The sequence below is a fragment of the Prunus avium genome, chromosome 6 (assembly GCF_965620075.1).
Source record: "Prunus avium chromosome 6, drPruAviu1.hap1.1, whole genome shotgun sequence".
Taxonomy (NCBI): Eukaryota; Viridiplantae; Streptophyta; class Magnoliopsida; order Rosales; family Rosaceae; genus Prunus; species Prunus avium.
The window spans coordinates 6,532,781-6,549,316 of NC_142289.1; the positions used below are offsets into that span (position 1 = coordinate 6,532,781).

At 37.5% G+C, this 16,536-nt stretch overlaps 2 protein-coding genes and 1 non-coding gene across 5 annotated transcripts; 2 read left to right on the forward strand and 1 right to left on the reverse strand.

Annotated features, from left to right (window-relative positions):
* Positions 1-893: 893 nt before the first annotated feature.
* On the reverse strand, positions 894-7,388 carry LOC110769825 (serine/threonine-protein kinase ATG1c-like). Of its 3 annotated transcripts, none has more exons than XM_088255031.1 (13): positions 6,764-7,388; positions 5,975-6,092; positions 5,813-5,871; positions 5,168-5,232; positions 4,864-4,957; positions 4,701-4,781; positions 4,460-4,568; positions 3,518-3,590; positions 3,072-3,433; positions 2,614-2,912; positions 1,996-2,287; positions 1,586-1,656; positions 894-1,358 (listed from the first exon to the last, which is right to left on the reverse strand). In XM_088255031.1, exons 1-13 carry the CDS (start codon positions 7,004-7,006, stop codon positions 1,119-1,121), a joined length of 2,106 nt encoding a protein of 701 aa, XP_088111157.1. In that variant the 5' UTR covers positions 7,007-7,388; the 3' UTR covers positions 894-1,118. The 3 variants fall into 3 exon arrangements, with proteins under 3 accessions (XP_088111157.1, XP_021829557.2, XP_088111158.1); XM_021973865.2 differs by having other exon boundaries at positions 2,614-2,969; positions 6,764-7,385; XM_088255032.1 differs by lacking the exon at positions 6,764-7,388 and having other exon boundaries at positions 2,614-2,969; positions 5,168-5,286; positions 5,975-6,056.
* Positions 7,389-9,182: 1,794 nt separating this feature from the next.
* On the forward strand, positions 9,183-9,256 carry TRNAV-CAC (transfer RNA valine (anticodon CAC)). Its single transcript has one exon. It is a non-coding gene; the product is annotated as a tRNA-Val (tRNA).
* Positions 9,257-9,314: 58 nt separating this feature from the next.
* On the forward strand, positions 9,315-12,207 carry LOC110769826 (PRA1 family protein A1). Its single transcript, XM_021973866.2, has 8 exons — positions 9,315-9,700; positions 10,028-10,068; positions 10,206-10,284; positions 10,961-11,047; positions 11,124-11,212; positions 11,366-11,437; positions 11,529-11,653; positions 11,846-12,207. Exons 1-7 carry the CDS (start codon positions 9,543-9,545, stop codon positions 11,630-11,632), a joined length of 630 nt encoding a protein of 209 aa, XP_021829558.2. The 5' UTR covers positions 9,315-9,542; the 3' UTR covers positions 11,633-11,653; positions 11,846-12,207.
* The last annotated feature ends 4,329 nt before the right edge of the window (positions 12,208-16,536 follow it).

Genomic DNA, 16,536 nt, shown 5'->3' on the forward strand with positions numbered 1-16,536 from the left:
ACCATGTTTATTAAATCTTTGACTGTTTCCACACTGACAGACTGGTCTAAGGAAACAAAGGTTTTAAATGGTAATTAAGTATGAAACACAAGACTTCAAGTATTCGATGTCCAGAAGGAACTCTTTATGTCCCTACAAAAAGTAAAATGGTGGGTTAGGTTATGTTGACTTCCTTGTATAACCTGCCGTGCCCGACGTTGATCGTTCAACTACTACAAACTAGGTCGTGTTAAATGAATGTTGTGGTCTTTGCGTATTTCTCTTGGTCCACTTTTGCTGCGTAGAATTTGGATCAGAATTGAGTTCGATTGCCACGTTGCGTGCTTTGATTGGATCCGATGACAAGTAAAAGTAACAAAGGAAAGTAGAGATGAAAGATATGATACGAGGTGCGGATATCTTTCAATTTTGTGGGGAATTGAAAACGACAAATTTCATTCATTACTAATTCATCTTCTACCTGGCCTCATAGGACACGCAAGCTATACATCTAAAAGCTCCAAATGTCCTCAAATCCTTCAATTTTGACATTTGTTTTATTCTAAACCATGTGATTCATTATGTTCAAATGCAGAAAAACTTGTGTGAAATGGGAATAGCACTGTTTTGCTATCCCAATCAATCACAGACTACCATGTGGAAAACTTATCACTCATGGCATTCCGTAATTAATCAAGGATAGCATTATTTGGCTATTCCCGTTTCACACAAGTGTTTCACGTTCAAATGAGGCTCCAACAAGTGCTTTTGCCAAAAGATCAAAAGGTTGAGATGTCAACTAACAATTACTTTATGATCAAACAAGTAACGAATGAATCGTGCAAATTATATATATAAATATATATATATATATTAGCCTTTAATGTAATGACCACTGCAATAGGCACCAAATCCGAACAGAAACAGAAAAGGGTAATAACGAAATAACGAATGCACATTTCATCATTCTTTTAATGACAGAAATGCGATAATTACAAGCTACCTAATGAACTACAAAGTTCCCACCACCTACCCACATCCTCAATCAAAGAATAGCTGCTGTACAAACAAATTATTTTACAGAGTGTACAGTCAATCGGGGCAAGTAAGAAACTCTACACTTAAACTATTTTGACTTCTTAAGGTGGGCACTGTTGCTCCTCGCACTTCAAAATAGCCATCCGCTGAGACCTTGAATAACCTTGCCTATTATTAAGTATACCAATGTAAGTTTGAAGCCTATACCGGTCAGAGCTTGTCAGAGAGAACGGCGGGTTGAGAATGAGGGATGGTGCTTCCACTAGAAGAAAGACCAAGAGACGCGCAGCCTTTGAATAAAACACCGCTGCACTTTCCATATCACCCATGAGCTCATCAACCTGCCAGGCATAAGTTGATTTCAGAAGTTGATTCTCTGCTATTAAGTAGGTAAAGATCTTGGCTTGAAGGAAAATTGTTTTTATGTTTTAGCTCAGCAGTTTTGATGCGTAAATGTGAAAACAAAAAACCATGCCTTTCCAGCTTTTTAATCAGTGTAAAACTAGATTCAATAAAGAAATGAATGACATGGCCCCAAATATGAGAATAAAGAGACAAATATACTCACGCCCCCATGTCTCCCAAAAACAAGAGCAGATTGAAATATGGTCTCCATTGCATCTGGCATCTCTATATGTCCTGCAACCATTAGAGAGAAAACCATAAGATTTTTAGTGGCTGTATAATGAAATCACAAGTGCCCTTGTTTCTTAATATATTTAGAGACGATTAACAAAAAATATATGTTTACATGTCGACTGAAGAAATGAAGAAAAACATAACGTTCTTATTTCATAAGACATGCCTGCATAAATAAGAGAAGAATGATGCATAACTGGTGTCTAAAAGAAATAGTCCTCTTCACATTATAAAAGCAGAAAAATACTTGATCTTACAGGTCATAAGTACTCTAGCCAATGATGCATGACAAAAAAATAGAGAAACGCTCTAGATAATATCTGAAAATTGAATCCATACCGGGATCAATAGCCTTTGCAAGTTCTTCTGCATGCTCAACCTCACGGAGAAATTCCCTCTCAATTTGAGAGGAAATATCCTCAGGCCCTTGAGTGTTGACCACATCAAGGCATTCCTCAGCATCCGAACTACCATGCTTCTTGTTGGTGCTCCTAAATCTTGTGGTCTCTTGGCTTGGACTTCCTTCCATAGCAGAGGCAGCCTGCGTATGACATATATGAAGAGCTTGCTTCCAAATTGCAAGAATTACAAGCTGAACTGAGAATGCTTCTAGATGCTTGCCTGCCTCAACCTTTTCACATCAACAAAAAAACGAACACAGATATTGTAATAAGTTTGAAGACATGGGCAATAGAAATAACACAAATAAAGCAAGTGTTAGAAGAGAAAATCTATCATTCTGTATAACAAATCAACATAGATTAGGCTTGCAGCATCTACGGCACATGCGAGGAACCAATATCAAATTTTAGCACCAAACTATTCTCTATAGGCTACTCTACAAAAAAATAGTGAATTTTTATGATTTTTCTAAATAAGGCACTTCTCACTAATTCAATGATTTCACAGAGGAATCATAAACAAATTCATCGCAGAAGTGGGAATCCCATGATTTACCTTTTCATGAACTAATTCAGTAATAGCGGACACACACTGCTGCAACGAATTGAGCCTTGTCATGCAGTGTGTTGATGGCTGCTCCAAAGCATCCCCCATATCCGTTGATCCTAGTGACGTCCCTGGAGCAGAACTCTGACTATCCAAGCTTCCTATGCAACACATGTTACTATTAGCTGCGCCCATGATTTGCATTGGGGCACTTGATGAGGTGGTTAGAGATTCTTGAGGGAGACTCTCAGATTTGTATAGAGAAGGACTTGGCTTGGAAGCATTAACTGAGGAAGAAGACACATCAACTGGAGGTCCAGACACAAGAACATAATCTTGATCAATCAAGTCCAGTGAATCCACAACTGCGGATGCAAATAAGATAATAAATACTACGTACATGTTCTATTAAGACATGCCTGGATGCAGATAAATAATACTGAAATGAGAGTATAATAGGATTCTACCTCTTGATCGAGCGTTCATTGGTTTTTGGTCCATAGATCCTAGTGGGTCAGTTAGATTTCTATCTGACAGTCTATGGTTGTCCAACCTAAGACTAGAATTATCTTTACGTGTTGCACTGCCATATCTGTATGAAGTGGTGGGTGATGCTTCCCGTCTATCAACTTTTGTATCGAGAAAAAATCCATAAGTAGACTTCATCGAGGGCCTCCTCCTTGAATAGGATGGGCTTCCTTCAGGACCACTGGAATCATCATCTAAAAGGAAAGGCAGGCAATCCTCTTGAGAACTTTCCTCCATGTTCCTCATTGGATTGCATTCAGACATAGGAAATCCTTCTGCCATTCTTGATGTCTTCCTACTCCTGCATGCCACAGAGGATCATCTTAAAATATTCTCATATTTTAAGTCAAACCAATGAAGACTGAAAACTATTTGCCTCATTTACCTGGATGAGTTATATGCTGACTTCTGAGAAAGATATGGGTGATTAAAAAACTCTTCAAATGTTAACCGTTCCACTGTAAACACAATTGCAGAGAAAAGAGTCAGAACAGTGGGGTAAAATTCGTTAAACAATGATAGGAGCTTAGCAGATTGCATTCATTCATTGATCCATCCATCCATCCAGTTATTCATTCATTCATTCATTCGTCGTCGTCGTCTTCGTCTTTCCATTCTTTTCTATCATATATTGTATCACTGATAAATCTAAACTTCTTAAAGATGCGTTCGCGTTACTTCATCCAATGTCAGGTTTAGTCATCTTCTTAAACCTATTACCTTCTATTTATACATCTCATACCATATAAGCCTAGATTCTCTTATTTATCTACCAATATTAGGTGCACTCTCGATCTTTCGCTAATGCCTACATTTTTAATCCTGTCTTTTCTAGTTTCCTATTATCCATCTTAACATCCTAGCATCCCATATTTTGTTGGAGATGAAAAATCTTGCAGGATCTCCTACAATACCCCTTTCTCATTTTTATGAAGGTCAAAAGTTATGAACTAAATCCGAAACTACAAACCAACTTAGAATTATCACATACCTATGCTGTATCAAGAAGAGGAACAATTAGTAAATAAATCCTTTAGTTCTTGCAAAGTGAAACTAAGCCAAGGCCGTTCAAGTTACACAAAACATCAAGCCAATGAGAATGATATACAAGAAGATGTAGACAGGTGGGAAACAGCTCATGCAATACAAAATCTATATAAGTGACTTGCTTCCATCTCTCACACGCCATTTAGAAATTTGGCAGTACGAAAATTATTATAAACACACAAATCCTTTTAGCATCCAAATATGGTCCATCCGCTTTTTGGCCTAACTTGGTATTACACGTGCATTGCAAATTTCACTTTTATTACATTGTGTAAAATACCTGGATTGCGGCGTAACAATTTTTGACACAAATCCTTGCACTCTGAACTTAAATTGCTGCTATCCGAGGGGAACTGCAACTCTGTTGATTTCACAATGTTCTGGAGCAACTGCACAACACAGGAGAGAAATTAAGGCAGATTTATACTCGCGAGAATTACTGATTTGAACCATGAATAGGATTAGCTTGAGGTGTGCCAAGAGAAGGAAACAGGAAAAGGGGAAAGATTTTGTAATTGAACCTGTATTTGATTGTTTCCTGTGAATGGGGTTTTCCCAGTTACAAGTTGAAATAAAATCGCACCAACACTCCAGAGATCTGCCTGCGTATTCAGTTCAAGGTTAGTGGGAAATGGTTAGTGAGATCATTATGATTGTCCATCACATGAGAAGAGAAAATTTCACCTTTGCATCATACTTTTGAAGTTGCATTATCTCTGGGGCCATGTAAAGTGGCGAACCACACAAGGTTTCAGCAAGGCCTCGAGGTTGCAGAGATCTGCCCAGAAAATTAAAATAAATAAATAAATAAGGGAAGTTTTAGTCTGTGTGTTAAGAAGAAGAGTGAGAATGAATGGGAAAAAAGGTCAACAAACACCAGATGCAATCAATTACTAAAAGATATTAATGACGTCAATGGACATGCTTGAATAGATGAGATAATGATTTACCAAAAAAGAACACGACAAAACGATGATGATACATTTACCTTGCAAATCCAAAATCTGCAATCTTTAAGACTGAATTGTTGTCATTGGTGGACAGCAAGAGATTCTGTTCCAAGAATGATAAACATTACAAATGGAATGACATACCTAGGAAACCTTTCTGCACAGACAAGATTACTACATATCAAACAATATCCTATGACATCTCTGACCATCACTATTAGATATATTCCATACAGGATGCTGTAGTAACTTAATAAGTAGCTAATCGAAGGCCAGTAGATATATTCTATTGCCGAAATTAAAACGAGTGGGGATATTCTAATCCAAATTGTAGGAGTGTTATAATCCTAGAACTAATGCCCTGGGATTAGCTACTTATTTTAGCTCCTTACTACAGAATGCCTGCATATGTATTTGCATGTATAGTGATGGTCTCTTACAAGACAGTCTAGCATGTTATATTGTCATCTTATTAAAGCATGTTATGTTGCCAAGTATCAAGCAAGATTGTTAATCAGATGGAATCATGTCTGATTATGTGGTCCTGATTCACAACCTCACCTAGACTATTTGGCAAGAGATCATCACTATAGAAGTGGTGATGATCTTGTTGAACAATATAACTAAGCTAAACCATCATTGCACTAATAGAACGATCACATTTAATTTTGAAACATCCAAACCTGTGGCTTTAGATCCCGATGTATAAGATTATTGTCACGAAGCATTTGCAGACCTGCCACTGCAGATAACACAATCACTTCAACATCAGTACATGTATGACTCAGTGAATATGCAAAACGGACAAAGAAAAATGACTTGCAGAAGCAAAATCCAAGGCAAACCTAGCTGCTGCATGAAGTGCTTTGCAATAGCTTCTGGTACTTTTCCATGGCGTTGAATATACATTGAAAGATCACCACCTCTGCAATACTCCAATACCAGATTGATCTTCCCAGGAACCTATTTTAAGTGAATGTGAAACAAGCCTTATGAGAGAAAAAAGGAATGAGAGGTAATTCGAATGTGATAATTGACCGAAAAAGTGATATTGGTCTTCCCCCACTCATGAAAGAGAACAAAGTAAAGCAGAGCACCAATTTTATCTATTTGCCAATTACAAAGGTGTATTTCCATTTATGTGCAAAAAGAATTATTCTGTTCTCCAATTCTGGAAGCTTTACCCTATTCACTTTCCTCAACTAATGCAGAAATTAAAAGAAGTTGGTCCCCAAGGGAAGCCATTTTCAGTTAAAAGTATTCACATTTCTTATTAAATGCAACAAGAAAATGCAATTGTTTCAATGCACAGTACAAATTCCCTGGAAATTTTAATGCTTTGTCTTCAGAAAGGAAATAGTAAGATTCCATATATTTTAATGTGAAGCTTAGTAAACACTTGGAATTTACCGACGCAGAGAGTTCAATGTTTGAATTTTTTCAAACAACACAAACGCAACCAAAGTCTGACCTAAATTCAAAAATTTCTGTAACCTGGAAACCAGACAAGTTTAAACAAAAAAAACACAAAATAGCTCAATTACTATTTCCCTCCACTTTCCTTAGCTTTCTCGGCAATCAAACAGAACTTTAACCAAAAACATAAACAATTAAGCAAACTCAAATTCACGAACCTCTATAATATCGTGCAAGGTAATAATATTGGGGTGGTTAATCTTCTTCAAGATAAAGATCTCAGACATTAGACTCTCCTGCAACTTCTTGTTGAGCCGGCCAGTCGCAATCTCCTTGATCGCCACCTCGGTCCCATGGACCCTGTGCCTCGCGTGCCAAACCACCGAGAACGAACCCGACCCGATTTGCCGACCCACCAGATAGTCTCCGACCACCCTCCCCCTCCCGGACGCGTGAGCCATTTCTACCCTCCGAATAACAAAACCCTAAGCTCCGACCACGAAACCCGCTCCGAGTACCCGAATTGAAGCTCGTTTTCCCAACTTACAGGACCTCGTATATAGATAGAGATCTTCCGAGGATTCGATTTCGGCCGAATTCGATAACACGACGAGAGAGAAAATCTGGAGAGAGATTAATGGAGGTTTTCTGTTTGTTTTTAATAATGCGAATGTAAGGTGAAAAACTTGAAATGATTAATCGATTAAAATATTGGTTAACTAATTTGATTAATTTTGTGATGATTGCAATTAGTGATAATAATTGAGATTAGTGGTGGTGTTTTTGGTGATTGGATTTCGATAGCGTCCAAGTACAGAGACAGGGAAGAGAGGTTTGAAAGAGAAAGCGTGGAGCTACAAGATAACAGGGAGCGAGGAGGGATGTGATAGCCTGCGGCTCGGTCTACGGTGGGTAATGTGATGCCGCGCACTACGAGTGTCTTGTCTTCGGGCCGTAGCGGTCGTTTCACAGGTGGCGCGGTGTGGTTGGCTGGTTTATTTTCCTTTGTTGAGGTTGGTGATGATGGGATTGGACCAGGCCCAATAATGTCATGGGTTGAGAACGTGTCGCGTGGTTATTGGTTTGACGAGTGGAAATACTTTTGGTAAACTTTATTTGATCTTCTTGGAATTTGCTGATGTGCCTAGGCTAAGCTAAATTAATGTGTTAAACCTCTTTCCTCTTGCAACGGGAAAAGGTCCCTCTATTTATTGTTGCCAGAAAGAAAGAAAGAAAAGAAAGAAAAAAAAAAGCGGTCTCACTGTTCGGAGTTTGAATTCAACGTTGAAATAAAAACGTTTTGTTCGTGAAAGAAAGGGAAATTTAAAAATTCAGATTAAATAAAAAGTAAAAATAGGCAACCACATTTCGAAACATGAGGTGGTTAATATATCGGTTTATATGTAATGGCCTAAAATACAGTATTAATATACAAATAGATTAGTAACATCACGTGATGATGCTAATGTAGCAGTTATATTAAATAATTATTTTATTTTTATAAGCACATATATATGGTAAATGATATGTCCACAAATAACTCGCCAATCAAAAAAAGTAAAAAATAAGTCATCATATGAACCTTTTACAAGATAAATGATTACCAAAATAATTTGTGATAACTAGTTTCTCATATACTATATCATAGGTTTTATGAAATATCAATAGTGAGAAAATATTATGTGTCCATAAATAACTTGTCATATAATTGATGTGGCAGATAGTCATCAATAAAAAAGAATCATATTGGCCTTTCATAATAATAATAATAAAATAATAATAAAGGATGACTCTATTGCTACTCACCAAACCTATGAATTCACCTACCTCTCATATTTTTCTTTAATTACAATTTCATAACTCTCTACAACTACTTAAAAGAAATAATATTTAAGATTTTGCTAGCCTGCGTATGTGGATTAGGCTAGTAAGGCAATGAATTTACCCTCTTGCACTTAAGTTTGAGTCTCCTTCTGATTTGGGGTTTAAAAAAAAAATGAAGAAGCGCATACTTTTATGAATCAAAGAGAAACACTTGAATTTTCAATAAAAATTTTGGCGTTATTCTAACATAAACACTTCTACAAAAGTATTTATGAACACAATTGATTTCTACAAAAGTATTCCCAAACGAGCTACAATTTATAGTAATTTAGACTATTACTTCTTAAAAATAAAAAATAAAATACCAAACACCTTGTGGTCCAAGTACAAGTTGGATGCCCATTAATTCATAATTTGACTAGAACCTCAAATTTGCATGCGAAAGCAGGTGAATGAGGTAATATGTTTGATAGGTACTCTACAACAAGAGATTTTTCCAATCAGGGACGAAGTGGGTGGGTGTGTTCAGCTACCTCAGGTTAGAATAGCCTAGTTTGCGTTATTGGTTAGTAATAGTAAAAAGTGTTATCTCCGTTTTACTTTATTTTAAAAATAACGATATTATAAACAAAAAGGGAATTTAAACTCAAGTACAACGGAAAGGGCACAAAGCCTTGGCTAACTGGCGCTGGTCTACCCCACTCAAATTTTAGTTTCCGGGTCTCTGCAAACATTTGCAGATGCTGAAATGTTATTAAGCTGCATGTTGTAAATAACAAATAAATATCGTAAGTATCATACTTTAGAACAACCGTCTGGGTGGTGTAGTCGGTTATCACGCTAGTCTCACACACTAGAGGTCCCCGGTTCGAACCCGGGCTCAGACACAAAACTACTTATTTTTTCTTATTTTTTCACGAGTCACCGGTTTCTTTTAATATCCCAGTCGTTAACTTCGTCTCGTCTCGTTGGCTAAAGCGCATATATTCATTTCCCCAATTCCACAAATTCCAGATCAACACACCAAAACATCCCCCAAATTCCTTCTTTTCCGACGATTCTGTTTCTTTTTTACCAACCAGCGTTTCGAGCTCTCCTTCCTCACTCTTCATCTTCTTCTTCGCTCGGCTCAGTCTAGCTAGGGTTTCGAAGAAACAGAAGAGCAGCACAGAAATGGATTGGGGCAACGTTACGGCCGAGGATCTGATCGACGCACTCCGCGAAGTGGACTGGTCTTCTCCGCCTCGCCCTCTCTCTGAATTCTTCTCCAAGTTCACCGTCCCCAGATCCTCCTCCAAATGGAACAGCCGCCTCAAATGCAATCTCTACTAGTACGATCCCTCTCTTCTAATCTCACGGAGTTTACCTTGTATATGTTGTTTTAATTCGAATCGACGGGGTTATTGGCGGTCAAATTATATGTTTAAGCCCTAATTTTTTATTTGCGTCCTATTGAGGCTGCTATTTGTACTGAATTCAGTCCAATAATGACTGTCAGATGCAGATTATGAGTATCTAATGAGGTTGGATGTTGAATTAGTCAATTAATTATGTTTAAACATGTTTATCCGTCTCGTCTCCTTTGTTCGCGCGTTTTTTGCTATCGATATGTGGGATTAGTATTCTGTAATTTGATCAGATTTTGCATGCTTTTGCAGCTACAGGACCAACTACTTCCTTTTGATCATTTTCGTTCTTGGTGAGAAAAGGAGACAACTTCAATCACTCTCTCTTTCTTTTTTTTCTTTTTTTTTTGATGAAATAGGGGGGAAATCACTTTCTCTTTTTAACTTCTCTATATAAAAATGTTTTTAAAATCTCCACTGTCAACTGTAGGCTTGGCTTTTCTTCGGAGGCCGCTTGCTATTGTAGCTGCTCTTCTTACGGCACTCAGCATTGCGATTCTTAATGACAGGTAATACACTCTAATCCTGCTCTGTTTGTTGGTGCATGTAGACATGCGCATCATGCACCTGCCTCATGTGTTTTTTGTTGCTACTTTTGTGTTTATTGATTGTAGTGATTAGTGAGTCAATTTTTGGATTAATTGGGCTATCCGGATCAGTGCACCAATTTTCCTTTTATATTTTTTTGTACACATTTGGGGCATCAGTTTGTTATTTTGTAATCAGAGTCCTGCCCTTGTGGTAATTACCTCCTCATTTCCATAAGCATGTTGTGTTTTTACAGAACTTTGCATAATAACTTAGTATGACCAAGTATTTTTTGGTTCTATATCTTATAAAGAGTTTGAGACATTAGATTTGAACAAGGTGATCTAGCCAGAAAACTTAAATGGAAAAAGTAGTTATTTAGATAAAGTCATGAAACAACTATTTGAAGTTCAGTTTCTTCATGTTTTTGCCCTTAGATGAGTCTAATTAAACCATATAGCTTTTTTATTACACGTTGTTTTGCATACTAAAGAATCTCTTTTTTTTGGTCTGAACATACTAAAGAATCTTTGTTTCAATGAGATGCACTTCTCTACAGTTAAGGGAAATCCTAAAATCCTTGTTCTTCCCTTATTAACTTCTAGGGAACTATCTGCTAGTTACTGAAAACATTGTTGCTAAGTATCATTGCTACAGCTTTGCAGGTACTTTTAGTGAGAAAGTATCGAGAACTGTGAGACAATTCTCTCCACATTTGGCTGCAAAGATGAGACCTCCTCTTACGTAAGCTTGGTTGTTTATCACTTGACCTGCTATGCACCCAATACAGTTGCTTCAATGATTATTTAATTATTTCCAGGCCTGTAATTCGTGGACGTCCATCAGCTAAAAGAGCAATATTCATATGCGGCCGGCCTCGCTGGGTGTTTGTCTTTATATTCTCTTCTGGTATGTAAATCTTGAAAGCAATGTCTTCTTTCCTATATATGTTTTGGAGTAGTCCAAGCAAGCTAGTCTGTGAATTGAATATTTGTTTCATTGTTTATTCCTTTCAAAAATAATTATTCCACTGTTTACTAACCATCTATTTCCTATTTATAGTGAGTTTCTTTCTATGGTTTGTTTCCTGTGGTCTCTTAACTGTACTGTGGGCACTTGCCTTCGGAATGCTTGGTACGTTGCTTTCTAAAAATTTGTGTTCATTTGCCTGACATGCTGTATGCTTTCTAATTGGTTTTCTTTCTCTGTCCTTCCTCTCTCTCAGCCACTCTGTTGCATGCAAGCTTCAGAACACCTAATTTGAAAGCACGCCTGAACACTTTCCGTGAGGAATTTCGTGCAGTGTGGCGCAACTATAGTGAGCTGTAGCTTACCTGTAGCTCCTAAGATGTGAGTGAATCCTGCTTTGATTCTACTTTTTGACTATGTTTTGTGCGAGTTTATTTATTGTTCTGTACTCGCCATTAATGATGTACTTTTCTAGTTTGCAGCTACTGATGTAATAACTGAATTGTTTTTATTTTTTGGAGTAGTTAGTACTAATGAACTAACACAGTTTTGTTTATCCTGTTTCTTCAACAGGCTTTGTTTTTCTATTTAGGCATTGTGCTGTTGATTGGGAATCTCATACAAGTTGTGTTTCTGAACTTGAGCTTGGTTGTGGCTGCTTTAAAATAATATTGGCTGGAATGAAACTCTCGGGACTCGGGTAAAAGCTGCCCACCTTTGCAAATCAACAGCAGGATGTAAATCGTGATGAACATTGTTTATGTAAAGGAAATTGGTTCTTTTTGCTATCCGTATTTGTAAGAAACACTGGAGGAACTTATTATGTGCAGTAGCGTCTAACATTCTTAGAATATATGGGCATGTGTTTATCATGCCCCCTCTGCTCGTCGTCAACTCTAAGTTGCCTTTTAATAGAAGGTAGTGATTTAGTTGCATGAGTTATATTATCTTAAGTTATGCCTGTGAATTATGCCTGCGGATGATATTGTATTGTGTATGGGTTTTATTCGGGTCAAGGTACACGGTTTTTCTGGGTGGTTTGAGTATTTTTGGAGCAAGTGTCCTTGGCTTTGGTCCTAGGTTTCCTTTGCTTGCAGGAAACGCTATAATTCTCTTTGCGCCCTTCATCGAACAAACAATATTTCTTTTTGGGGTGGCAAACTCAGTAATCATCTTCTCTTGAAAAACCATCTTCTGTGTAACCCGATTTTTCAAAATATGATGGACACGCCAATTGAAGTGCCTTCTCTCCCCACGCCTTTTAAATTGACTTTCATTTCTGTTAATTATTCCTATGGGAGTGGCACGGCAGCAAACCTAGGTTAGTACCATGTTTTGGTTTTTAAGACATTGGATCCATTCTGGTCGGTTGTGTTGCAATATTAATTTAACGGATTTCGTGAAGCAACTTTCTTTCCATATTCGAAATGATCTGCAACTCTAAATGATAAACGAAGCGCTAGCCTATTGAGTGGTCGAGTGGATTTGCTATTACTTATTAGCAAATGAATTGGTTTGTTAATCTCACACGCCTACTTTATTTATACAAACAATGGGTATATTCAAAGTGCCGCCCAAGCCAACCGTTTGTCCTGAGAAAAAAAAAAAGAAAAAAAAAAGAAGAAGCCCCTGGGTAAGCAATCTCTTGTGCTAAGTTTGCTCTTGGAATTTTGGAAAGAAGAAAAGGCAAAGAAAAGGCTACTTTTACAGATGCATCCTCAAGAACAAAAGCAGAAAGCATAAAAAGAAAAGAAGCAAATTAAAGGTTTATCATTTAGATTTCCTATGAATTTTGCAACTAAAAAAACCCATAGAAAATACATAAAATAAAAGATTTATATATATATATATATATATATATATATATATATATATATGTGTGTGTGTGTGTGTGGCTTAAAATATGAGACGAGAGAGTTGGGTTGTGCTGTAAGTCTAAAATCCACAGACTGGGCCACGTTATTTTGGCCTTTATGAAGCTGAGCCTCAGCTAGCCCACGTGCGCCACTAGTACAATTACAATTTCCTCCATATTTTCATTCTCTCCTCCTCCATGCCTTGCAATTGCCAGCTACTGATAGATAGATACTTTGATACCATTATTCTCTTTTTCCCTCCAATAAAGAGGTCAAGAAAGATACCTCAACGGTTAGCGCAGAACAGCATGCATAATATTAAACTTATTTGAGGAATCCCTCAACGGAAGCGCGTTCTCTCTCTATATACAAGTATGATGCAGAGCTGTAAAAGAACGACTGTATATTATACGACCAGGAGAAGTTGAAAGCAATTTAAGCAGAGAAGGAGGATGGAGCATTATCTGAACTGGGCAGAAGCTTTAGCCTCAGCCTCGGGCTTCATGCTGCTGTTGGGTCTCGTCTGTTGCTGCCTCAGTTCCAACCCCCGCCAACGTGGAAGCGGCGGAAACGGCAGCTGCAGCTGCGATGCTGGTTATGCCGGTTGCTGATCTTACATACTCAGCTCATAATTCTCCTTCTGTTTTTTTGTCTTTCTGCATGGTTCACTATACTCTTGTAATTAGTTAATTGATTAATTGAAACCGTATTTATTTCTCTTCAGCTATAGTTCTTCTTCCCATGATTTTTTTTTTTTGTCGATTTGCTTGTTTTTGTTGGCCTTTTCTTTTCCTTCTCTTGTTGGGCCTTGTCATCATTCTGAGAGAGCACATGATCATACGATTGCCACACACTCCCTCCTCAATTATTAACAACACAAATAGGCACGCTGTCAATCAATATGGTCACAAGGATTGGGATTATTCCAATTTAAAAATTGAGCACTAAAACTAATTTATTTAATTGGATACTTATCTCACTTATTAAAGAAAATATTCTAAAGTTGAAATTCTCGAATTCATAACTCAAAAGTCCAAACCAAACCACCAAATGTGCCTAGAGGGTTTTCACGTGACATCTAATGTAAGAATTGTGCAGCTCAAATCATCATGTTATGTAATTCTCTCTAATAAAAGTGAAATTCACTTATGTGCAACTGATTCAAAATATGATTATTTGAGATTCACTAATCTATAATTGTACCAAGGTCGAAGTGTGTCAATACTCGCATTAAGTTTAAATCCTGCAACTTGATATAAAATGAACAAGGATAATTATCCACGGGGTCATAAAACGTGCGGCATGAAAACCAATATTAATATTCACTAACCATGCATGCGTGCAGACTTATAAAGACATAATTAATATGGCCACACGTACGGCCACAATCAGAGTTGGAAAGCAAATATTTAAGCGGAGGAGGAGGACAAATCATAACACAAGTGGTAGGGCATCGTAGTGGATCGGAACAGGAAGGAGGAGGACAAATCAACACAAGTGGTAGGGCACAGTAGTCGATCGGAAATCAGAAGAATCAAGAATGTCGGACATCTGGTTGCAATTAGTCATATCCGGGGCCGGGGTCTTGGTGCTCGTGGCCCTAATTATATATGTGTTTGCCAAGATGTTTGAGAATTGTTATCAATGAGGGGCTTTATACTCTTGTAATAAATTTATTATTATTTTTAAATAAAAAATAAATTGATTCATTGACACTACTGCGTATTTATATATATCCTCAGCTACGTAAAATAAGTAAATAAAATGTTACTTCCTTGGCTATACATATATACAGATTTGCTGCTTATCTATTTTGACCATGAATTGAAATACGTAGCAGTCAAAGACTCCCAAGTAGGAATAAAAGTTACGATATTACTTGCTAACGGAGTCTAGCACAATGAAAAAGGGTCTTAATTTGCAAATTAGCGGTCTCAAGTTTGAAACACAATGATAGTCTGTGTGAAAATCTCATCCCCTTGTAGTTTATTATAGTCTCATGCTTTGCGCAACCGTGTTTGCCTCAACTATTTGACTTTTTATTTTTAAAGACGAGGTCATATATGCTTACCAAGCATTTGTATTATGTTTGAAAACTCAAAACCTTGAACTTCCGAATGTCAAAGGAAAAAAGTAAACTTGAAATTTTCTTTTTTTGGACACCAAAGGCACTTTTAATATTTGTAATTGGTTATAAAAGGGATGCCATTGCCATGGGCATGTTACATATATCGTATACCAGTAGAAATGAAGATGGAGACGTGGGCAATCATAGTCACAGTTATGTTTGTTGCCTTTGCTGTAATGATCGCTTTGAGTTTGTTTTTCGGAAGGCGTACAAGTGTCCCCCATGGTGGTACTGGCGGTGGTGGAGGTGGAGGCTTAGGCGGTGGAGCCCATATTAATAACGACGTTGAAGCCAATATTGGCATTGGAACAGACTTTGGCGGTGGAGCCAATTTTTCCAGTGGGGCTGACTATGGCGGCATAGGAGGTGGAGCTGGTTTTGGCGGTGGAGGTGATTTTGGTGGTGGTGGTGGTGGAGGGGGAGGAGGACATGTTGGCAGTGCATGTTAATTGCGTCGTTTATAGGTGACGGACGTCTATTACACTACCTCTACCATGGGTTGTGATTTTTTCATGTACATTATTATTTCATGTCAATTTTTTCATTAATTAAATCAAATAATCCTCCTCTAGAAGGGGACAAACGCTCTTCTCTTCATTATTCTGCTTTGGTTTTTTTATTTTGTTTTCTACCTAGTATATATGAAGAAACAATATTTGACGCATGAGTTTATAGTACCAACAACAATGTATAAAAAAATGAATACATAACAAAATGCGTAGTTTCGACCAAAATAAATAAAAATAAATAAAATTAATATTCACTAACCATGCATGCATGGAGACTTATAAAGACAATTAATATGGCCACGCGTACGGCCACGCTCAGAGGTAGAAAGCAAATATTTAAGCGGAGGAGGAGGAGCAGATCGAAGGAAGGAGGAGACAAATCATAACACAAGTAGTAGGGATAGTAGTGAATCGGAAACTCGGAAGAATCAAGCGGATGGAGACTCTTGATATTTTAAAGATTATAGAAAGCACATTGGCGGTCGTGGTTGTGGTGTCGGCGGTGGGTGTATCGTGTACTTACTGCTGGAAACGCAAGTGTGTTCAGGAGGGCCCTGGAGACGCCTGAGATGGTCTTTGTATGCATATATAGTCACTTATACATTATACATATAATATAAGGGGCTTTATGCTCTTGTAATAAGTTGATTAATTGACACTGCATATTTATCTCTTCAGCTACACTTCTTCTTCCCAAGATTTGTTTCGATTCTCATTTTTTCCATTTTTGTGTTTTTTTTTTGGGGTTGTCTGTTGTATAGGTAAATTTTT

What these genes read in the sequence shown, in the direction of transcription:
- LOC110769825 (XM_021973865.2), bottom strand. Translation starts at nt 7,006, where the DNA reads ATGGCTCACGCGTCCGGGAGGGGGAGGGTGGTCGGAGACTATCTGGTG. An exon ending in ATTGTTACGCCGCAATCCAG is followed by an intron (nt 3,591 to 4,459) that starts GTATTTTACACA and finishes TTGTGTTTACAG; the next exon opens with TGGAACGGTTAACATTTGAA. An exon ending in TGCAAAGGCTATTGATCCCG is followed by an intron (nt 1,657 to 1,995) that starts GTATGGATTCAA and finishes TAATGGTTGCAG; the next exon opens with GACATATAGAGATGCCAGAT.
- LOC110769826 (XM_021973866.2), top strand. Translation starts at nt 9,543, where the DNA reads ATGGATTGGGGCAACGTTACGGCCGAGGATCTGATCGACGCACTCCGC. An exon ending in CTCAAATGCAATCTCTACTA is followed by an intron (nt 9,701 to 10,027) that starts GTACGATCCCTC and finishes ATGCTTTTGCAG; the next exon opens with CTACAGGACCAACTACTTCC. An exon ending in AAGATGAGACCTCCTCTTAC is followed by an intron (nt 11,048 to 11,123) that starts GTAAGCTTGGTT and finishes AATTATTTCCAG; the next exon opens with GCCTGTAATTCGTGGACGTC.